At 33.9% G+C, this 25,269-nt stretch overlaps 2 protein-coding genes across 3 annotated transcripts; one reads left to right on the top strand and one right to left on the bottom strand.

The window, feature by feature from the left end:
• Positions 1-54: 54 nt before the first annotated feature.
• On the bottom strand, positions 55-7,168 carry LOC128236515 (baculoviral IAP repeat-containing protein 7-like). Of its 2 annotated transcripts, none has more exons than XM_052951414.1 (2): positions 6,779-7,168; positions 55-5,038 (listed from the first exon to the last, which is right to left on the bottom strand). In XM_052951414.1, the coding sequence occupies exons 1-2, from the start codon at positions 7,119-7,121 to the stop codon at positions 4,842-4,844; spliced, it is 540 nt and encodes a 179-aa protein (XP_052807374.1). In that variant the 5' UTR covers positions 7,122-7,168; the 3' UTR covers positions 55-4,841. The 2 variants fall into 2 exon arrangements, with proteins under 2 accessions (XP_052807374.1, XP_052807373.1); XM_052951413.1 differs by having other exon boundaries at positions 6,572-7,157.
• A 46-nt stretch (positions 7,169-7,214) lies between these two features.
• Positions 7,215-22,012, top strand: LOC128236516 (serine protease inhibitor dipetalogastin-like). Its single transcript, XM_052951415.1, has 6 exons — positions 7,215-7,255; positions 9,172-9,266; positions 19,980-20,030; positions 20,466-20,568; positions 21,478-21,591; positions 21,918-22,012. Exons 2-6 carry the CDS (start codon positions 9,188-9,190, stop codon positions 21,949-21,951), a joined length of 381 nt encoding a protein of 126 aa, XP_052807375.1. The 5' UTR covers positions 7,215-7,255; positions 9,172-9,187; the 3' UTR covers positions 21,952-22,012.
• The last annotated feature ends 3,257 nt before the right edge of the window (positions 22,013-25,269 follow it).

Genomic DNA, 25,269 nt, shown 5'->3' with positions numbered 1-25,269 from the left:
AAGGGAAGCAATCGGAGAATTCGAACTTAATGCAAATAGTAATTTATTCGCTTACATATAAAACATGTCATTTGAGTGCATGTCTATATTAATAATACCTTACCTAATCGGTGCAATGCTATAAATAACATCAATGTTAATCATATAAGATTTAGGTAAAGATAAACGGTGTTCATTTGAAAAACAAACAAACCAGATCATGAACTTGTATAACGTACTTTCGATCAACTTCTGGCTCCAATGGGGCTAATATTTTTTTTTATTTTTTTATTTATATGCATAATGTTGTGGTGACTTCATGGCCATACTTTTAAAACAAATAATATATTTACAAATTTATAATTAACTCATTTTTAAAAGTCCGTTAAGCTGTGACATTAAAGTTATAAATAAAATATACAGCATTTTCTTAAAATACAAAAGAAAATGAAAAAACAATAAAGGAAGAAATAAAGTTGAAATCGGAGGAATCTCGCAGTGCGTACAGTTGACAAACAAGATATATAGCCTATTATCTTGACGTACAAGCGGCTATTTCAATTGTCTCATAAATGATGGAAACTATCAAAATATCATTACCTGTCGTTCTTTTAGAACGCTTTTGTTTCAAGTGACAATATGCACAAAATCTTAACCTTGCCAAAACCCAAAACTACACAGTCATGTTTCCACTGACAATGCAAGATTTATAATAAATCTTGTTGATTTATATTAACATAGCAAACATAACCTAGAATTGCATAACATAACACAACATAACCTATCATAACATAACATATATGTATTGCAAAACAAGGAACAAATACTATAGCATAGTAAATGGGATATATTATTAAAGATAGAATTGTAAATATACATATCATAGTGATAACATACAGAACATTCATACAAACACAAATGCTCCTAATATAATGTCTATTTTTCCAATGAACGCAAACATTTATCGCTTATGTGTGACCATTATCAGAATATTGGTTATTTACGAGTCTTTCCTCTTCGTAAATGCCTTTATGGCAAAACATGTCTTGTTAATACATTTAACACCATTTTATCGACGCAAATAAACTGATCTTAAACATAGCAATAGAAAGAGCGTCTACAGTATTATTATTCAATTTGTTTTTATATTTGTTTAAAAATAAAACGGGAATAATTTAAAATATCAATAATTCTAAATCAAATGTTATGAATTGAGACACGAATGTTAACAAACGTATTTTTCAGCCTATAAGGCGGGTCAATTAATGAATATGTTTCGAGATTAAACACAGTTTTATTTTTTTAATAGTGAAAACAATTTGAAAAGCTATTAATGAATGCATGCATATTTTGAGACGAATAGGCTTTCTGTCGCGTTTTAAACACCAAGAAGAAAGAAGTAAAATTCCAAAACCATGTTCAAAGAATAGCATTTTGCACCACTAGCCCATGCCATTTTCATATGATAGTCAAGAATTCGCAGCATTATATAACAATGTTTTGGATATCTGTGCGATTGCATCGTGTTAAGTTTAGGCCAACATTTAACACAACTTGTCATTTAAACATATTTAGAGGAGGTCAGCTGCCACCGTTATGCCGTCTGTATTTAAACAGGCAATACGCTTACAAAACTTAACACGTACGCGTTCAATAGCTGAACAATACATGTATCCCCATGTTCGGAGGTCACTACAATAGTCGCCCTGTCGAATTAGAGTTTAAATTCGTCGATTAGTGAAACATTCAAAGTAAAATTGAATATAAATATATTGGCAACTGCTTTTGATGTTTGAATGCAAATTTTCTCTTGAGGTTAAGAAAATGATATGGTGTTAAAAAACCCAAAGTGTACCCAACGGCACAATCTCAATCGGTTCGGAAAAACGTAGCGTGATATATAATTTGCGATACGCTAGACCCGATTCACGATATATTGCGATTGTATTTTTTAGCAAGTACACATGTAATTACAGATAAACTGGTTATACTGATGTGGATATTCCCTACTGAAGACTTTTCATTTACATGCTATTATTATTTACGTACCTATCTTTTACCATATTTAAGGCATTTTATTACAGTTGCACGTTCATTCAATAGTATTTAACATTAATATATGATCTATAAATACACCGTCTATGAATGGGCGAAGGGCTGACAAGTTTTCATGGTTTATTTAAGCTTGAATGAACACTATCTACCATGTGTCATATGCAACATCAATAAAACATCAATAAAAAACCTAACTCGCCATACAACATGATGTCTGGCGTGCTTGGCTTGCATTTCAAAATAGAGACTCCGCTGAAAGATCAGTATTGTTTTCACACCCCAGATTTCCGATGCATATAGTATAATTGGACAAACCATTTTATCGAAAAGGTGGATCTGAATATCAATATAACTAATAGGTAATCCCATAGCACGTTTTTCAGTCAGAAGAGAAAATATAGCTTTTCTGGCTTGAGCTGTTTGTGGAGTTTTGTGCTGTTCTTTCATGTTTCTTGTTTGTGATTTGTTTTTGTGTTATATGTCTTTGGCGTTTACCCAGTGCCATTAAACCGGGTTTATGTTTAAACTTTTTGCTACTGAGCTTGTTTCTGTAGTCTTTCACATAAGTATTGACTACAAATATGAGATTTTGCTTTTGAACATTTCCAATTGTAATAAAACAAATTCCAAGGTAGCTGAAATAATCCACAACCTTAACATTATTCCCTTAGTAATAAAAAGAAGGCTTATTCCTCAACTTGCCTCTAGAAAACCCAGCAACTTTAGTTTTTGTAACATTCACCTTGAACTACCATAAACCACAGCAAGCACTGATGATGGCATTAAGAGCCAGTTGCAGGTCCTTTCCAGATTCAGCAAGAACTACTGTGTACTCTGCATAAAACAACAAAAATAATTTGAAAAAAACAACAACCTTCAAAGTCCTCTGTACAAGATCGTTAATGAAAAGGAGAAAAAAAGCGGAGACAATTTTTTCACTGACGCACACCTAAATGACAAGAGAAAGATGCTGGCAAAGCATTGCAAACTTTTACACAAGACTCGGCCTTACCATACATATCGAAAATGACTTTAGAAAACTTTCCATCGATGTTATTCTAACAGTTTATGCCAGAGCGCTACCCTATTATAAGAGAGCACTTCATCGCGATGACAACAAATAGTTTGAAAATTGCTGATACAACATATTGGTGACCAGGCTCTGAAGTTATTTGGGTCTTCCTTTGGGCATTCCTGAAAATAGGTACAATAAAGCTTTCACTCCCGGGCAGATATGTACCATTTTCATAAAGTCTATTGAATAATAAATGTAAACTTGTAAGGCAATGTTGCGTCACGGTACACATATTCCAGGGAGACAATTCTTGCGTACTTTGATGATATACTATTAAGAATACATTTTGTAGTCATCTCCCTTTCAAGGTGTCTAAGCATTTATTACAAGTGTATGTATGGTACTGTCAGCTGTGGTTCGGCCCGCCATTTGACATATTTCCCTCGCTTCTTGGCGCCATTGCTATCAGCCACTTAGCGAACTTTCGCCTACCGTTATGCATGAAAATGCAGCGGTATGATTTGTCAGCAACCATGGTTTTGAGTAGGATTATCAACTAATTCCCCATCATTATTTTCACCCAAGTCTCATCTGATATATAACAGTGACATTCGGATAATATTTCATTGTAAAAGGATTTTCTTTTGTACGAATAAAAACAGTATTTGCGATATTTTGGCGCTCTTTAGCTGTGGAATTTGTAAAATTTATGAAGGCTAACACTTTTAATCTGTACACAAATCATATGTTTTTATATTTTCCTAGTTATTAAAGTCGACTGAGTAAAGCATAATAATGCATTAAAATTAAAACGTTTCTTTTGTGCATCTATCAAGTGTAAACCTTCATAGTGCCTCTTTGACTTCAATGTATTCATCGGAACGGACATCTTATATCATGCAATAATTTGAATGCCATGAGTTGCTTCATTATAACGCTCCCATCTAAACATTTGAACATACATAAAACCCGAGTTCGCCCATCGTTATAAATGGTGACAGGTCAAGTCAATTCAACATTAAAAAGCACATGTACGCTTAAAGGTTCGGTTTGTTTCGGAATATATATATGCTCATATACGTAACAAATAAATGTCACGAAAGAAGTTTAATATAAGTCAAGTTTCAATATAGTATATCACATGAGTTCGGGTTTAAACAGTTATGTCGCTAGAATACTGAAATATATAAAATAACACGTGAATTGCTAATTTTAGACTACTTGTACTGTATCAACGGGTATCCATGAGATTGTTTATTTAGCTGAAGTTTTATTGGTTTATGGGTAGACACAAGATGAAACAATTGCATTTTTTTGTCAAATACTTACATAAAATCGACATTGTTGTATACAACGCTTTGAATCTTACTTACTGATGAATCACATCGCTTACGACGCATGCATTATTCGCAGTTTTTGCTTTTTTCCACTTCGAAATTTTATGGTTATCTACCACGTAAATCCCATTAAGTTTAAAAATAGCGTCAGCATATTTATCTGTACTCATAAACAGATATGATTTAAACTGGGAAACCATAATAGGGAAACACAGATGAGACAGGACCGTTGTTGCGTTTATTTTTTCAACCTTAGTAAGCCGATGTATTATCGGCCTCCTAGTAACTAGACTATGTTTTTTGAGGGAATTCAGTATTTGCCGATGTTTTGACCATCTGATGTCTTGCCCCTTTCAATGTTTTATTAGTTTGTTATGTGTCCATGAATGTCAACTAGACATTGGCTTTCTGACATAAGATACTTGGAAACTTGTCCCCGAAAACGTTTCATATTTTCAAGGCAAAAACGCCTTGACCGTCCCCCTAATGTTGGACCGGCATATCGGACACTTCCGCATGGCCGGCGCGCACTCCTCACACGTGACCATGTGACCGCAAGGCAAGAAGACGACGCTGGCGTCCAAATCCAGACAGATCTTGCATGAAACCTGACGTCGCAGCTCCTCGTTTTCGTTTTGCAAAGCTTTTTCCACTGTAAAAAAACAACAATAACAACATTATGTGGAAACTTGCATATATATTATTTAATGTTTATTGTTAAATGCAGATTAGATTATTTAATGTCTATAATAAGACGCAGATGCTTATATCTTTCAATAACTATTTACTATTATATTTTTATATACCAGATTCAAATGGCGGGTGATAAAATGTACTGTTAACCCATCGACATTTTGCGGGTCAGCATTATATGCCATGATCTGATATTTATTTCATTATACCGAACAAATTTACATTTATAAAGAAATTTAACAAAATTATAATCTGAAATTAACTTTATTATATTAAAGTTAATGAAACATCAGATAACAAGTTCGTTGGACAGTTAACAGTGTTTTTTTCACAAGGGAGTAAGGTGTTGGTCCAAAAGTTTATTTTCCATGGTAATGGAATACCACATTGCAGTTATAACAATGATTATTACTTGTTTTATAAGCGTTTTTCTACTTGATATTTTTCCAAGAGTCTATTTTAAGATCCACGCGATGTTAACATAATCATAGGCTGTATTCAATTACCCAGTATATCAAATGTCAAATGTACTCTGTAGTATACAGTTATTCCATGGTTAATTGGGAAACAGTCAAAACTGTTGTCCCGAGGTTGAGGGGATGACATATGAACTGTTGTCGAAGTCCGAAAGGTTGGGGCAACAGTGAAGAATGTCATCCGCCCGACACTTGGGACAAATAACAAGTCCTACTCCCAGTCGACACCACGAAATAACTGTTTAATTACTTTATTGAAACTTTATTTTAACAAAAAGGAAGTCACTGTTTTATTAAGCTGTTCAAAATTTTATTTGAACAAAGTGTGAAAAACATTAAAAATAACGTGAATGAGGTGTCATCTAAAAATAAAATTTGGAAATTCCAATGAAAGGGAAACAGTGGGGAAAAGTTCAAACCATGATAACTTTTATAGCTTTCATGTACAACAAAAATTGACAAATATCTATTTATAAAACGAAACAGGTAATAAAACAGACTGAGTTATGTCGTGTATATGATAACTGTTAGTCACGTGAGGTATACTAAATGACATCATGAAATCACTTTTCATATACATGTATATTAAAATGTATGCATGTCATACTTTAGATTCCTTTTTTGTAACTCAGTCTCAATTGTTATAAGATATCCGATTTTCAAATCAGATTTTTGTTCAGTCATGCCATTGGCCATAATGTTAAATTTTGATGCTTAGTATAGTATAGTATAACTCCAAAGGGTATTGCTATAAATACCAATTTCTATACAATGTGTAATAAAAGAGACCGAAAATACATTACAGTTATGGCAGTTTGTTTTCTTCTTGTTAATATTGGAGCTGAAATCAGAAGTGAAATGTTTTTATCTGTATTATATTAACATAGTCTTCCATTTCAATCCTTTCATAGGATACGTAGATAACGCGGGGTCACCTGACGTTAATTACACCCATTATTGTACACCGGATACCTTTATGTGAGTCCCACAACATTTATCATAATGTGACATCGTACCTTCATAGAATGAATCGGTCGTGTTGGTATCACGTGCAGTATGGTTTTTCGAACTTCTGCGCTCTTGTATAGATGGGCAATCAGTTTCCATCGAGCTGTCGTATTGACCAAATCGTGCATTTGAGTTAGGGAGATGATGCCCTGCTGCACTGTTGTTGTGATTATTAACAAACGATGTGCGACTATCTGTACTTGAACAATTCTCACCTTCCGGCTTGCTGTCGGCACCACCATGAATGGGCACGTTAGAAGATGCGGCCCCCATAATAAATGGACAGTCGGGTGACCCTTTCCTGTGAATGTCTTCTATACTTATACCCGCTGGCCACTTGGAGTTGGAAAATCCACAGCTAAAACACTGGGCCTCAGTTCCAACACCCGTATAATAGAATCCTTTCTGTGATAATCTTATGGCACTAAGTGACGTTCTGGGGAACTTTTCAAACGATCTTAAGCGAGCCCATTCATGATCATATACGTTATGATTTTCCCTATCATTTACAACAAGTTCTCCTATATACTTCCTTAAGGAGTTGGTGTGTAACTCCATTTTCGACAGTGTTACAATAAGATGATGCAATCGTAAAATTATATCGTAAGATTATTTGGGATACCACTGAATCTGGGAAACCAAATACAAGGGCAGTGCATCAAGGTTTCCTGGTTTATCGATTCATCGATTCGGTGAGTTTAAACATTGTTTTCTATATATTTCAACGATATTTTTGAGAAACGACATTGTGCACTGGAGGTAGAGAAGTTGCTTGTTAACGTTGACGTTGTTTTTCACCCAAAACAATAAACCAGAAAACCTGGATTCACCTGACGTTACTACCCTTGAAATGTACACTAGGCCAATTTCGATCGAAAACAACGGATGTATGTCGGTGTATCAGTAGAAGTAATCTTAAAATAATGATATTTATATTTTTATGAATACAACCTACATTTCAGCCACTGAAATTAGATAGGCAACCATTAAGTACTAGGCTTAATTATTAAACAAACTGAACACGGGTGTTTAAAGTTCCGCCTACTGCCACTCATCTAATACACACTCCATGCGTAGAATACAACCTACATTTGCAACAAATGAAATTGCAGATACCGTCCATATACATTGAAACTGCGTTCCCTCAAACAAGCGGTCGTTCGAGAACCGGCGTTCCCTCGAGGTCGGAGCTTGGTCCGGATTTTTTTTCCTTCTATTTTCATATGAAATATACACACGCTGCATCGAAACCTAATTATGTCGAGCAGTCGAGCAATATCCACGGTCCCAAGTACACAAATCGTGCACAAAACCTTATGGCTCCCTCGAGGACATAATTTCACACGTTTTCCCGAACGCGTGTTCCAAAATAAACAAACAATTGCTAGGTGTTAAAATTTTCGAAAGTTGTAAAAATTGCAATGACAGTTGAAAGGCAATTTGATAAGGTGTGAAAAACCGTTTTTCACTGTTAACGCATGACCGATATTAGTTGATATGGGCATTTGAGATGATAATTATGAGTGACAATTACAACCATGTGGGCAAATTTTAGAAATCATATTGTGAATTACTATAATTTTAATAAAAATATTCAAGATTGAAAAGTTTTCTCAAGGACACACTAAGTTTATATCTAGACATTTAATACTCGAAACTGTAATACGGGTTGATACGATTATTTGCACTTTTTAAAAACCATCGTCGGTAGGTACTGACATCCCGATTTGTTGTCTACTGCTTTCTAAAGTGGACTACTTCCTGTCAAAGGGCGTCCACTTGTGAAACGACGGCTTCCTTCCTCTCCAAGATGGCGGCTAATGCGGACAGACGTACGTTCTGATCGTAAAATGAAAATTATGGTAATTCACAATATGATTTCAAAAAATGTTTACTAATTATTTACGGGTCACCGACATGGCGTGGCGCCCGCATTTTTCGAATACCACGACATATAGAAAGTACCCACCCAAAATTTCAAAATTAAATTAAAGCGTTTGATAACACTCGGTAACAATAGAACAGAGTACGATTGTATTATTACAAATGCATCATGCACACATCAGGGGCGGTTTCAGGATTTAACACCAGAGGTGCGTAATCAAGAGGCGTACCTTTCTACTTGCTCCCCTATCTCCGAACCAAGATTTATTTGGTTTTATAAGTTGACAGTGGGGTTTGGTGTACCTCCTTTGATTTTATTTTGTAAAATTCTAAGTCTGATATGACAATGTAAGGGCCAGTGATCGTTTTCATTAAGAACGGGTAGTTCACTGCAAAGTAAAATGTATTGTTCACTCTTAGTATCAGCTAAACAAATGTCCAGCAGTGAAATATTAATGATAGCGATGGCTTTTGCAATTTATCGCATAGGTTACTATTGGATGAACTGCCGTTTCTGCCCATTGCTGTAGTCATTTTGCAGGAATTAATGAACGCCATTCCCCTCTCATCACCCCAAACCCCACTATGATATTTTGGTTATATTCATGTAGCTGTCGTGCCCACCAGTGTCCCTTCTGAGACACAACACCGTCTTCCACAATGTCGATGAGCGGCTTTTTTATTGCCTTTACTAGGTGTGATGCTGAAGTTTTTCATTAAATAGGAAGTAAACGAGCTGCATGGCTTCCTTCGTCGATTTCCGGCTGACTACACAGTGGACTTTAATCCAGGAGCCCGTATTGATAAAGTGTCTTAATGGTAAGTTGTGATTGTCTAAGTCTTATAATTCATACATCTCGTCTTACTTTTGTTTATTTGATATATATTCGCTAAAATCATCGTACTAAGCAAGGGCTTTTGAGCAGAGAGAGAGAGAGAGAGTTATACTTTAGTCGGTATTACCATTTTTATGCCACATTACATTAAAATTTAGTTTGAATAGTCTAGTGCAGCCAATTTAGAAACACAACTTATATATTACGTTTTCAATCATAATGCAACATGGTGGCGGAAAACGAAAACAAGAAAAGTCAATGACGCAAGCTTGTTATTCCTAGTAGAGTTTGTTGCGCATAAAACTGTGACAGCCCGTGCGTTTTAAACTCTTGTTGGATCCTTATCTTACAAAATTTCACCTTAAGCTCCATATGTTCGAAAATATATACATTTGGCAAATGTTAGTTTTATTCCAAACAATATTTTTATTTCAGCATGTACTTTAGATTTGAATAGTTTCTTAAATAGTACTTCAGTTTTTATAAGAGGCTGAAGGGCTCTCAGATTTTGCTATTCATGCTGAGAAAATGAGGCGAAAATGGCTCTACTTCCTGTTGTTGCTTTGTACTAAAGTACACAGAAACTATGGGTTTGTATAGAATCAACTTCGATAATTCTGCAATGAAGCTATGCTTGATAGTTCGGTAAACCAGATGATACTCTAGATTCAATGGCTTTAAAATTAAGATTAATAATCCTTTTGTTTGGTTACATTTTGATATTTGAGTGTCTCTTTATTAGTGATGGGCAATCGGCTTGGATTTTCATAATCGATTAATCGGAGACGCTGATCGATCGATTATCCGATTAATCGGCTGTAATCGGACAGTATCGCAAAAACATCAATAACTGATGTAAATATCAATAAGGACCTAAGTTTTCATGTATATTTCATTTCAAATGCTTCAGTCGAATAAAGGTATTATTTCTGGCATATTGAATAATTCTAAAAATAATTATAAAAATAAATAGTCCAAGGTTTATGAAGTAAGGGAACATTTAGTGGTGAGGTTTACTTAAGTTGACTAATAAATTAATATTATTATATTATTACATTATTATGCTATTTATAAAATAAAACATGGTTGACCATGGCTTTTGGCTGACAATTGCCCCAGTGCGAAGAATAATTGCCCGGGGGTAATTATTTTTCACTGTGGCAATTATCAACCATGTCTTATCCTGTATGATTCATATGTTTTGTCATTTGGACAAATTTGTCAATGGCTTGAACCGGTTTTGAAAATTAAATTGAAACAAATGTGACAGAACAAGTTGGTTTTGGATGGCATGAGCTATTAAAATTAACGAGTAATTGAAAATTAAAATAGCAAAACTTTTTCGCACATTTTCAGACCAGGACGGCAACACACATTTCAATTCTTCAAATATTTCTTGTTTTTACATCGACTGATCTTGACGGTCATTTCAATATGTGAGCACATCTGGGGTCGATCAAGCCTAGTTTCATAAAAATCTGGGCTTGAATGACCCTAACCATTTCGCTGGAATAATTTGCACTTTTCCAGCATCTGGACGACCGATTACCAGGGTAATCAAATATTTTGAGATCGATGTCCCCCTGACCATCTGCCATCATTAAGCGATTTGAACACAAAGAAAAACTAAATAAAAGTACTGTTAAAACTTAAAGTAGCGGTTACTTCCCTTAGCTTTAAGTTACTGCTCTATATAAAGTTGGACATTTACTAGTTTCAAGCTAACTTTATTTTTTCGATTATTCGATTATGGAACGATGAGGTCGCCGACCGCTGAGTTACAAATGTCTGCCGATATAATCGATTATCGGCGATCATCGGCCCATCACTACTGTTTATCACCCACTGACATTTGGGAACCAAAGGGAACGCCGCTTAAACAAAATTGCAGAAGTGTCAATACCTTAAATAACAATTGTAATATAGAAGGACATGGCAAACCCATAGACAGCTTAGGTCTGACAAACATCTAGCTGTACGCAAAATCATCAGAATGTACGATTCAGAGAAACATGTTTGTCTGTTTATCACGTAGTGGAAAATAAAAAATAACACGTTATCATGATTTGGATGTCACCAAGGACAAGTGGGTATTGCTCGTGTTTACTCATCTATATGAATAAAACAACCTCATGTAATATCATGCCAACAAGAGAAGTAAGTTTAAAATCATTTTTAAATATTTTTCTTTAAACAAGAAGGCTTAATTTGACGATTATTAAAATGTGTAAAACGATTACAGAAAATATATTAATTTGTGTATCATTTTAGAGAAAATCCATTCCCTTCGTATAGTAAAGTTCATTTTGGTGAGCAACAGAACAGCGAGGCTGCAGGCCGAAAAAGCTCGCACCATTTTATGTGGATCGCCAAAATGAACCCTAACTTATTTGGTGTTCGCCCCTATTGAACCGAACGCTCCACCCTTTATGTAGTAACATGGAATTTAAAGGCAAAAGGTTAAACCGCACTGGCAATTATTTCATTAACTGAGTGTTGGGCGATTATAAATTGACGCGACTTTGTGAAAAGGTTATAAACAAATTGGATTTCTGTTAGTACAAAGACGACATGAACGTAAATTGTACTTTTCAATAATAAACAAAATAAGTTTAGATTGTTCGAATTATCTATGTTTGCTTGCAGATTTTTACTTGGATGACCATGATGATTGTTTTATTCATAATAATCAACTGAATACCTTTTGGTACTGAATTTGCTTGATTGGTTGTATATCATAAAGAGAATATTAAAGGAAAAACGTAAATAGTTTTTATTTGAATATTGGCACATAAATTATTAAATTTTGTACTAAAGCGTTTTCAATACAATTTGATAGCTAATTAAATTCTGGTTAATGGCGTTAGCATAAACGGCTTGTAGACTTAACTGGCATTCAAACGCATGCGAAGAGGTCAGCGCAATCTACGAACAATATACGACTGTAACAAGTCACGTAAACCCACACAAATTTACGAAAATAGATATTTGTATAAAGTGTCCAATCTGCTGTACATGATATGGAGCTACAGTAAATGGAGTAAATCCTCGATTGTATTTTTGTCACAAATATGTGCAAACTCCAAGCTCTGTTGTAAGATTATAGTTGTGAAGAATCCTTCAAATAATGCTTTCTCCATTAACTATAGCGTACTTTCATAAGTTGAATCTATATAAATATTTATATAAAAAAACTATAGAAACAAACTCACTCGCCGAAAGTTTAAACATAAACCCCGTTTAATGGCACAGGGTGAGCGTCAACGACATAAAACACAAAAAATAATCACAAACCAGAAACATGGAACAATGTTCAGCGCAAAACTCCACAAAATACTAGAAACACTTAATACTTAAGAGCAATCCAGTTCACACATGTTTCCATAGGTATTTCCATCCTCACCGCAAACTGGGTCCCATTCATCAGTGCATACGCATGTCGGACTAGCTTTCACAGCTACACAGTTTTCAAGTTTATGGAAGAAATTGAAGAGCTGGCACATGTGACAACGCACAAATAGGTTATCGTTAAGGCATGCAGCAGTTTAAATAATACTCATGAATATATAACTGTTTATAGTTTTATTTTCCGTTTTAGTATTAATGAAATGTCTAACTGATGTAAACATTCTTTATTTTATAAAAAATGTGTAAATGCTTTTAGTGAAATTACAGTATAGATTTACAAGATTAAATTCGTGTAACTCAATCGACAATGCAGTTTTTCGGGGTATTTAAAGGCAGATGACCTACTATACTTCGCTATTTTCACGTCTTGACGTCAATAATTTGAGACAAAAAAGTCGGACAATTTTTCAATTGTTAAGCATTATATTTAGCATAACACTATTTGGCATCAAAGTACTGATATAGTCAAGAAATTACTTCCTCTACAACATAATTATAAAGTAAAACAGCTCACTGACCTGCCAGCACAGCTACCACAAGTAGACAGGAGATTAAGGAGTTCATTTTGTCTGAAAGAAACTGCAAACAACATGAATACTCTATATTATGTGACTATATTTCATAACATTTGAATGATTTTTCTTGTCTTAACTATAATACAACTATTATACTAAATAATATAGAACTATACTATAAAAATTACATGAACCAGCCCAGTAGCCTTCATGTTGATTAGTTGCACAAATATAAATAACATCCATGTAAATGTTAATATAATAAAATAGTTGATATTTTTACGAACCTTTCCAGCCACAGCCTGAATGAATAATTCCCGCCCGCCTTGTGCTGGTAATATAATCCAGTTGAACCGAGTGTACATCTGTGACCAAGAGGTGCCTGGAAACAATGTGCCAATGGACTCGTTTTGTCAAATGACATGTCAAAACCATTCCCTGAAATCCGACGGTTTTAAATGTGTTTTTGTCGCGCGGGGAAATAATTATGAAAAATTACCAGCTGGCAGAAATTGGGTTCTTAACGAAACTTTTTTTTTTATATCATAACCGCCGAAAAGTATGAATACTATCAATAAAGTCCGAAACTCAATCGTGCTTTTGCTACCACTTAAGAAACTTTAGACATAACTCGAGACGCGTTCTAAAAATATGTTTTTCTGCCTTTAAGTGAAACGAATTAGAAGAAAATTATTTTATTATCCCTTGTTTGTAATGGACTAATGTTAAGTCATTCAGCGCTGGGAAGGCGATACGTTCACATCGTACAATGGATTGTTAAATTTTACAAGCAAATGTTTAAGTATAGGTTTCCTGTTATTATGCAATTTCATCATATGAATGATTTTTTTGTTCTCACTTGTAAACATAGCGTTGTAACTGACACTTGTATAACTTAATATAGTACGTATACATGAATCATATAAATGATGTTTTTTTCATACATAATTGTTAAGGAACTTACGGATGATGAGGCCCGACATCAAGCGGTACGAGAAAAATCCTGTAAATTTGGATGACTAACGGGTAGAGGTTTCTGAGTTTTCCCCGTAAAGAGGGTTTTATCTCAGTTTTTCATCGGCCAGGCGACAACGTCTGTAAGCTCCATCTTATGCAAGCACGTTGTTGACTAGACATACTTTGCTCATTTTGCAAGTGTATGATGTATGTGTTAATCGGTTTCCCAAATCGCTTCACTGAGACATTCGAAATAATACCATTGAAAAGTATTGATTTTGTTGTTTTCTAGGAGGTTATAGAATGGTATTAAGGGAAGAAAAAAAATTCGCACATTTTTTTCCAAACATAAAATCATATTTTGTAACAATGAACATATGCACAGACCGCAGGCATAGTGCAAGACTATTACTATATCAATATGAAAACCGAATGCGCTTTCAACAGTCTTGCACTAAGCCCTCGCAATCTTATTATTGTTATAATTCTTGTAATGCAGAGCATTGGTCATCTTCATGCGATGCTTTTGTGAGTATGGACGGCATCCAACACTATTCCTGCTTTAATGCTTATTTTAACAAAACTGGATCATCATATTTTCTTTCTTTACAATTTATGTTATGGACATCCATGTGTCCGTGTTTCAAATGAAGAAAGTACGGACTCGTTAAGTAGACTTCAAAACATTTTCTTTTATGGTATCATGTTGTGTTATTTGAAACTATGGACTAACCCAACGGTATGGATACATTTCAATTAGGACAACCTACTTTGTTTATAATTATGTGTTTAAGGCAAACTAATTTACATAAATATCGGACTTTAATAACGTTTCCATGCTATTAGCATAACATGATTAGTTAGAAAATACATTCGAACTCATTTTTGATGGATTGTTATACGTATGTTGATAGCACTTAACAAGACTAGAATTTCTGATACAAAAAGAACATGAAAACACACTCGAAATAACCACGTATAAAAATGCAGACGACATGTTTTTCATTGTCCATTGTACCTGCTGACTATGTAAACAGGCGTATAGTTTTACGGTTTTATCTGCATTTGTTCTTTTTGAGTAAAAACCTGCCCAACGACAATCGTGCTGTATAAACCCATACGATACGTGTCATTTACTCCCAAATTATGAAACCAATTTATGCGTGAAATTGACTTATGTCTGAAAGGTAACATTTTACCATACTTGACAAGTATTTTCATAAATGATTAAAAGAACATATGTATACACTCGTTTTGTGTAAAGTGTCAATTCATTCACCATGAAAAGGTGATAGTAGTTCTACCGCATGGTATTGTCAAAATATGATATCTAAAATTAAGTATCTAGATAATCTCAATTTGGGGTTAGAAACAATATAATTTTTTATGTACACCTCCTATTTAACATGCAATGTTATTATAGGATGAATACACCTTTTTTGAGGTCGTTACCATCGGCGAAAGCCCATTAAATGGTAACCAGGCCGATATTAACTGTTTTCAGGGCCTTTGCAGTTAGTTACGACCAAAACGCTGTATTATCGCTATTATTGCTTATACGCTGGATGAGGGCCGAAACATGTCTCGACAGTTGCGCGTTTGCTTTTTTCATATTTCAGTCGATTGTAAAGTGTTCTTTTAGAAAAAAAAAACTTGGTATGTTTACACACAATACCTATCGGGTAATCGAATTATCACCAAACGTTCATGGATAGTGTAAGACACCCTGTACGTAGAGGGCAAGCCGTTGAGGAGCTAGGGACACGACGGAGGTGAACTCTGTCTTCTTTCATGGAATATGCATGGATAAAAAAGGGACAAAGAAGAGAATATAGACTTTGCAAATAAAGATAAATATGATTTTTGTTTCCTTTATGAGTCATATAATTTCTATCGTCAATTTCATCATAAGAACGCAAAGCGAAATAATGGTTGAATAGTTTTATATTATAAAGAGAACTTCAGCGATTGAATTGAAATAATTAGAAATCATTTCGATACAACTATTTGGCTTAAACTTGATCATACCTTGTTCTAACATCCTCGAATATATTTATTTATATAGAACCTATATTTGGGGCGAGGACTCGCCCCTATACAAATCTGTTAATGTTGATTTATTTGATTTGTTAGAAAACGTTATGTTTTTATATGATAGTTGTTCACGATAATTATAACTGTTACACTGATAGTCACAATTACGGATTTAAATGCACCCCTGACAGGGCCTCAGTCGACAAATCATATAATAATCATGGGATAAAACTATTTGATATTTGTAAAGTGTCAACTTTTCGCATTGTTAACGGTCGTATTGGTAATATCAACACATATTTTTGTCACATAACGACTGTTCTGTGATTGACTATTTGTTATCGAGTGGGCGTAATTTTTCACAGATCAAAGACTTTAAGATAGAATCATTCAATGAATGGAGTGATCATGCTCCGTTACATACTTCATTACTAAGTAATAGTATTGTACCTGAAACTACAAACAACTCAGAAATAAAATATCAGTGGAATATCTCTTTTCGGGAGCAGTTCCGCTCCGGGAATTTTGCTAATTTACCAGTTTTTAACAATATAGTTAACGGTGCAGATTGCTCTTGCAAAGATTCCGTTAATAATATGTTATTTATGTTTACAAACACAATACGAAGTGTAGCCGCCGCATTGTTTTCTAAAGAATGCTTTTATACAGATGAAGCTTATTTTGAATATTATACAGATTTGACAGGTAGTCTTTCCACAAGGCCGCTTCTGTCATATATGAGGCGAGTATTTGTTTTAAAAAACATACTTATATTGTTCATACTTGTTTGTAAACATTTCCTATTTCCAAATAAATAATGTTTTTATTTTATTTTTACTTTCACTGTTTTTTTAATGATTTTTTATCTGTTTGCCGAAAGTCACAATTTTCCAGTGTGAGGATTTAATTTAAGTACCTATAATTTGTTTATATCTTTCAACGTACACAACGTAAGCAAAAGTAGTTTAATTGATCAAATTAAATGACATGGTTTCAACACTGTCTTACAAAAAAACTCACAAGATTATATCAGAAATTTCAGCATTTTATTAAAAGAACCAGGTAAAGGATAATGCTAGCTTTGATCTTTTCATGACCGATAGATTTATATTTCCAACTTCTTCTGACAATGAAATTATTACAAAAAAAACCTGTTGGTCGAAACCCGTCTGCACCGTCTGGCAAGTTAAGAGTTAAAAGAGTTTGTAGATATATGCAGTTATATGACCAGGAATAGATTCGTGGTAATTGCACGCCTGTGTGTATGACTTGCTGAATTATCTAGTTTAATATGAAAATGTTGGTAACGTTATAGAATCAATGTAATAAAGTTGCAAATAGATAACACTTAAAATTTATCTTAAAACTCTTAAATGTTTGACCATCTTAAGGTTAGATTCACTGACCTCAAAATTAATATTGTTCATCTGATGGTCATGACCAATCATATTACTGAGTTTGATGTCCCTGAGCCAAACTGTTATTCAGATATTGAATGTAAACCGATTTTGAACTAAAGGTCATCCCGACCTTGACATTTTACACCCTAACATCAAAATCTATAGAGTTTATTTCATGGTCATGACCTACCTACATACCTATCTAGAAAGTTTAACATCCCTGACTCTAAGGGTCCTTCATAAATTGATCAGAAGCCATGTCACCACGGCATTGACTTCTGACCAACTGACCTCAAATACAAAAATCATTATCTGCTGGCCATGACTTATCTGCCTACAAAGTAAAAGAAGCCTGGGCCTTAGTGTTCTTTAGATATTGATCGGAAACCTTGGGGACGGACGTGTGGACGGACTGACAATCAGATAACTATATGCTACCCTTTGGGGCATAAGTCCCATGTGCTGTTAACAATTGTAAACTTAACGTTTAATATTTAATCTATGAGTCATGTGTTGCAAAATATTTGGACGATTAAGGGAAATTCTATTCTCATCCAGTTTAGAAGAGGTATAATAATAACAAGTGAACAGGTATTCATATAATATCTTAAGTCATTTCTTAACTCAAGTCGATTTCCTATGTTCATGGTCATGTTGAAAAAGTTGGTTTAAGTTAGGATATAACTTGACGATATTTTATGAATACCATCCCAGGAGCATATAAGAGAAAAGAAATTCAGAGAAATTAATGTTAGAAGTACAAAAGGGCCCGTATAACAGACGAATCTAAATCAAATTTAAACGAAAATCAATTAATTATATAAAAAGATATATTTCTACAATTATTTAAGAACTTCAAGATGTATGAACTGCTAGTGCATAGTTGGGGTACGTACAGTTTCTACATTCATACTGTTATATTTTATAATTGTCATTGATATATTAAGTTTTCCCAACTATTATTAAGCAAAACATCCATAACTAGTTAATGAAACGGGTCATAAGGTTCGTAAACCAAGCTTTTAAACCCGTAGCCTACGAGGTTGGAGACAAGTCAAAAAATACCCATTAAATGTCTCCAAAAGTTTGTAAGAACGGTATAAGTCATACGATTTTTATTGCATCTTGGTGTTTCCATTTTCTTTAATCAGTTTATATGAGTGTTTGTGTATAACAGTTATTTTATGAAACATATTTTATAGTTTTATTTTAAAATAATAATGTTGGCTGGTCCATTTCGATCACGTGACTCTCCATTGTACAACATTGAAACCTATTCCACAACTGACGTGGCGTTTCCACGCGACGTCTAAGATGTAATCAGTTCACTTTACAATTTCTATAACGTGTATTACGGTGTTTTACTCCTCAAGGACTTATCATAGATAGATAATTCTTTATTTTGTTATTCGCCTGTAGTCGCTATTTGTTCTCAACCCATTCTGCTTAATTATAATTTTAATTCATATTGCACTGAAGTTTATATATTTGTAATATTATAAAACATGTTTCACATTGGAATAATTTTCTAGAATAACATTCAGCATTAACCGTCGGCCATGCCTCGGCCATTGGAACAAGCAGCAGCCTGCGTCAGTACATAAATATGATGCAATGCATTTTCCCATGGATTTAATAACATTGCCCTTTTTTGGTTGCGGCCTGTCATGCCGCCCCATCAATATTAACATGCGTTTGTTTTCCGGCTCAATGTAATCTACCCATGTTTCATCTGTATTGGTGATGCAATCATGGAATGAGAACTTTGCTATCATCGGGGAATGGCGGTCGTCCACATGGCGCCTCGCATGTCCATCCTTGTGAAAAAAGGCTATGCCACTAGTAAATAAGCTGCCTGAAACATTTGTTAATCTATATTTGGGATAGGTAGTATGTTTTTTTGCAATAAAAAGTATTTGTTCAGCAATCGATTTCTGCCAGCTGTCGGATATACCATCATGATTATTTCCTTCGAGCGACAAGAACAACATAAAAAGCTTAGGATTTCAGGGATTCGTTTTGAAATGTAATTTGTCAAACCGCGTTCATGGGCATATTTTGCTGACATCGGTTAGTCACATATGTACACTCGGTTCCACTGGACTATATAACCAACACAATGTACACGGGTATAAGTCATTCCAGCTGTAGCTGTTAAGGTTTGTTCTTATTTATTTACTATTAAACTATGTTATTTACATGAATAGTTTGTACAAGTGTGGAAGTATTCAACACCACTTTATACTCGTATGTTGGCTACTAGGCTCCTGTAGTTTCTATAGAACTATAATTTAATATATTGTATAATAGTTGTATTATAGTCTAGTCATGGTGTGAAAAATCTTCAAATAAATTAATAACGCCGAATGCGGACCGTTTCAGACAAAATGAGGTCCGTAATCTCCTGTCTACTTGTGGTAGCTGTGTTGGCAGGTTAGATTGAGCTGTTTAACTTCATATTTAGTATCCACAATTATTTCTTGACTATATTTGTACCCTGGCGCCAAATAGCGTCTTATGCTTAATGCTTATCATATGAAAACTATCCGACACGCGAAAATCGCGGGGTAAGGTATGTCATTCACCTTAAAATACCCGTAAAAACTGCCTTGTCGTTTGAGTTACACGAATTTAATCTTGAAATTCTATACGGTAATTTCACTTAAAACATTTATACATTTTATCGCATAAAGCATGTTTTTATTAGATAGATATTTCATTCATTTTTTAACAGAAAACATATATAAAGACAGTTCTATATTTATTTGAATTATTTGTATTGCTACGAGTCTTTGCGATATCCTATATGTGCGTTTTCACAAGTGCCAGTTCCTCAATTTATTCCATGAACTTTTGAATATTGTGTAGCTGCGAACGCTAAAACCCCAACTTGTGGATGCATTGCCCAATGGGATCCAGTTTGTGGAGAGGACGGGAACACCTATGGAAATATGTGTGAACTGGGATGCGCGTAAGTACTAAATATGAATAAGTGTTTCTAGTTTTATTATGCATTACCTTGCAGTCACGCTGTATGTTATGTAGAAAGCAATTTCAGAAGTATTCGACACAAAGATAATCTTTCAACTGGGCTTAGTGTTCGCTGATATTTGTTGGTCAATGAAAATCGAGGATTTACTGTATTTACTGTAGCTCCATTGAATGTAAAGCAGATGTGACGGTGTATACAAACATTTACTTTCATAGAGCATATTTTGTAGGTCCACCTGCCTTATTACAGTCGTATATTTGTCGTAAATTGCTTAGCCCTCTGCGCATGCGTATGATTGCCAGTTAAGGACACGGTTCTTTGCAGGGCGTTTATGCTAACGCCATCAACCAGAATTAAAAGAAAATGACATGAGCTATAAAATCGTATTGACAATTTGTAGTACACAATAAAATAATTTATGTGTCACTAATCAAATAAAATAAATTATTTAATTTTTTTCCTTTAATATTCTCATGGTCATCCCAGTAAAAATCTTCACTATGCGAGCAAACATGGGTAATTCGAACGATCTTAATATCATTTATTTTGTCTATCATTGAAATATGTAATTAACGTTCATAAATTATTTTGTACAAACACCAATCCATTTTATTAAAAGCCTTTTTACAAATTCGCGTCAATTTCCAATCTCCCAAGTTAATTTAAACCTTTTGCATCCAAATACAATGAATATATTTATTTTCCATTATGTGATCAACAGAAAAACAAGTTGCTCGAAATCATACAATCTGATAATTTGCGTACTGCTAGATGTTTGTCAGAGCTAGGCTGTCTAAAGTTTTGCAGTGTTTTTCTATGATTAACCGTCAGTTATTAATCTATGATTGTTATTAAAGAGGTATTAACACTTCTGCAAATTTTTTTAAGCAACGTTGCCTTCGGTTCCCAAGGACAATGCCCTTGCGCATGTACCAAAGATCTGAATCCAGTCTGTGGAAATGACGGTATTACCTATAACAACGAATGCCTCATGGAGTGCAAGTATGTAGTTGACCCGTTTTTCTTGATATGTTATGTTTGCTTACTAATCTGCATAACAATTAACAAAGGTACGAATATTCATGTCGTTCTAAACTAGATTGTAAAATTATTTAATGTTCAACAGTTTTTCTAAAGTCATTGTACTGGAGCGAACAAAGCAGCTCGGTCCATAACACTCGCTACATTATAAAGCTAGATTCTTTGAATTTCCTTAAATATTTACAATAGCAATGTAGATATTAGTTTTTGGAGTTTAAATTTGTTAAGACTGTAAAAGATCTAAACGATTGCGATAATGTAGTTTAATTGTGTTATAATTATTTCAGTGGAGCAACCCTCGCCAGTTCTGGATCATGCTAGATATAACTTACTAGTAGTTCTGTAATGTTTTTGATGTGAATAAAAGACTTGGCAAATAAAACGTTGTTCGAACAATTAAATAGGATTCTTGACTTCATGTTTTATCAACAAGAAAAATATTCGATTTTGCGTAAAGCGAAAAAATACTATATTTTGGAGCAGAAAGGGAATGTTGACCAAATTGGTTATAAGAAGTTTACATTTTAAGCGACACTGTATGATAAATTACTTCTATACGATCCAATTAAAGCCATGCTATGAAACTGAACAACAATTAAAAACGTTAGCAAACAAAAGTATTATTATGAATCTTAAAGCCCTTTTCGATAGAGTGGTTTACCAAACTATCAAGCATAGTTGCATTGCAGTATTCTCGGAGTTGATTCTTTAAAACACCAGTTTTCTGTGTAATTAAATATACGTTTTCGCCCCAATTTGCAACATGAAGGGTTTAACAAAAGTGGCCTTCAATCTATCATAATAGCTGAAATATCTTATAAGAAAATATTTTAGTCTGAAGTACCTGTTGAAATAAGACTATTATTTGGAGTAGAATCTTTTTTCCCAATACTTATATAAAAATATATACCGAAACAAGCTCAGTAGCCAAAAGTTAAACTCCGTTTGGTGGTACAGGGTAAACGCTAAAGACAAAGAACAGAAAAACAAACAAAATCACAAACAAGAAACATGGAACAATAGCACAAAACTCCAAAACAGCACAGTGCATATCAACTATATAAAAAACTAGGTATGTTTATCAAGAATAAGGTACCGCCTAAGAACGGTCAGTAAAATGTAAATTTACTGGGGGTTTAAACCAGTTTACGTGCACAAACCTCACATTTATCCCTACAATCCTGAATAACGAAAAAACGTAAAAGGTGAAAGGAAACTTAATAATAAAACAAATAAGAATAAACTAATATTTAAACAAAAGTATTTCAATGATTAGAAGTCCCAACTCTATCTGCAGTCGGAGGAATACAATTAAGAGAACCTTATGCAAAAACTTTTCAAAGATACGAGGTAGTCATTGTTTGAAACTATGAGCATCACACACAGTCTGCCTTAGAAAAACAAATGGTTTGAAACTGTCTGATCATAGAGTTTTAAAATAAATAGCATCACTGTATTAAAACAAGGACCAAACAAAGATAACATAATAATATTGAATCAAACAAAAGGAGTTTTAGGTCAACATTTTTATATGAATGTAAATCTGGAATGAAAATTATGTTGTTACTGTGTGAACTTTATTGGAGTTTTTAACCACTCAAACTGTTACCAAGTTAAATATTAATTGAGTTAATAATTTTAAGAATTATAAGTCTGCATTTATCTATACTTATATTCGTACTTGATTTTCTGAACAATAACATTTTGGTTCATTTTGCTTGAACCGGTCGAACTTCCGTGATCATTTTTCGCGTAGTTTGCAAAGAAAGCAACGGCGTAGATTGATAAACATAGCACAGCACATTTACGTTAACAACTGATAAAATGACACTAATGTATCCAGTTTTAAAATTGTGACACGTTAGATAAACAATGTGGAATTGCATGTCCTCGTCATAAGAATTATGTAATAGAATCACTTATAGAATGGGAGGACTGTTAAAACGTGTATGACATATTATAACACCTCACCCATATGCAAAGTGTGACAAGTGCTTTTACCCATGACATTTTGTTCTACATGTTGAGTTCTCTTTACTGCTTTCAAGATCATGCACGCTTTATAGATTTTCAAAATCGCGGGCGAGCGTTCATGAACGTACGAAAAATAAAAATCAATGCTAAAAAACAAAAGGGAAATAACCGTTCTTTTTCGACTAGCATGTTGTGGCCTCTCAAGTGTGGAGGCTTTGCAGTTGTGAACACAATATTTAATTTTTAAGCTGCACTCTCACAAATTCATCATTTTGACAACTTGTTTATTTATTTGTCTTAGAACCGGCCAATGTATGCACAAATGCTAGGAAACCATTGATATAAGGCTGCTGACAAATATCAGATCGCAAATATATATATAAATTTATATTTATGCAAAAATCTACATAAACAAGGTCAGTAGCAAAAACTTTAACAACTGATGTTTTATCCATTTTTCTTTATTTTGTCAGCAGTAATATACTTGTTTGCAGATATAAGCCCAAAAGGTGGCAAAAAAATATGACAAAAAAAAGTTGTCAAAACGGTAAATCTGTGAGAGTGTAGATTTAAGAATCATTCCTAATATGATCTTTTGATAAATTGGTCAATAATTGCAATAAGAGAAGTCATTTATATGCCTTTGCAATGAAAAACTTCGGAATGTATCAATGCATATGCTATCTCGTAAGCTAAATTTGAAAGCTAGTGTCTTAAGTATATTATTTTAAAGATATATGGTCGTCAGTTGAATTATCCATCAATGTTTATTTGAAAGTTTAAGATCAGTTTCAGCATTATAAATGTTGTTATTGCCTTAGAAACTGTCGAACTTGAAGTAACACACCGACAAATGTATGAAACTTTGACAGGATTGATACAGATGAACATTGATATCTGTATATTGCCAAACAACATCGACACCATAAACAACTCGGCGCTTTTACGACAACGATGTCAGGTTCAGAATACTGAAATCAAACTCAAAAGTGATGTTATGTTCAACGATTGAGTTGCAACACGGCTTAGTTGCGCGTAATATAATCAATGAAAATGCTTTATTGAATGCGATAGAAAGGCTTAAATAGCACATTGTCCTGCGGTTGTGCTTTTAAGCGTATAATTTTGTAAAAATAATACACGGTCCTGTATATCAGACAAAATATGTGTTGTCAAAATATCCGCACCATATTAAAGTCGTACAAGGTGTTTTGTAATCGTTGTTTTTGTGTTTTGAGTATTTTCATTTCATTTTTGGCGGGTTTGTGGAAGAGGGGGTATACAAAAGTTATTAGATGTGTATGCAGTCGGTCGTAAAGTAAAATTAGCATTTTGATATACACAATTTATGTTCGGCAATGATATTGGGTGCCTAAGCGGTTACGCACGGGGTTGGGGGTGCTAATTAAGATCTTACTCGAATTAAAAATAATAATTGAATTCTAGTGCTATAAATTTATTATTTTGATACATATTTGAGGTATTTGAACTAACGCAAGTATTTAAAGTGACAAGAATGTTGTGAAAATTAAACAGAAATCAATGTTTTGACATTTGTGACTTTTATACAAATTTAAGGTTATTACAGTTATGACCTAAATCTTAACTAAAATACTTGAAACGTGTGCCGTAATCTTATTTGTAGATTTTATGATTAAGTGTGAC

The sequence above is a fragment of the Mya arenaria genome, chromosome 6, assembly GCF_026914265.1.
Source record: "Mya arenaria isolate MELC-2E11 chromosome 6, ASM2691426v1".
Classification (NCBI taxonomy): Eukaryota; Metazoa; Mollusca; class Bivalvia; order Myida; family Myidae; genus Mya; species Mya arenaria.
This window is presented reverse-complemented; position numbering and strand designations above follow the sequence as displayed.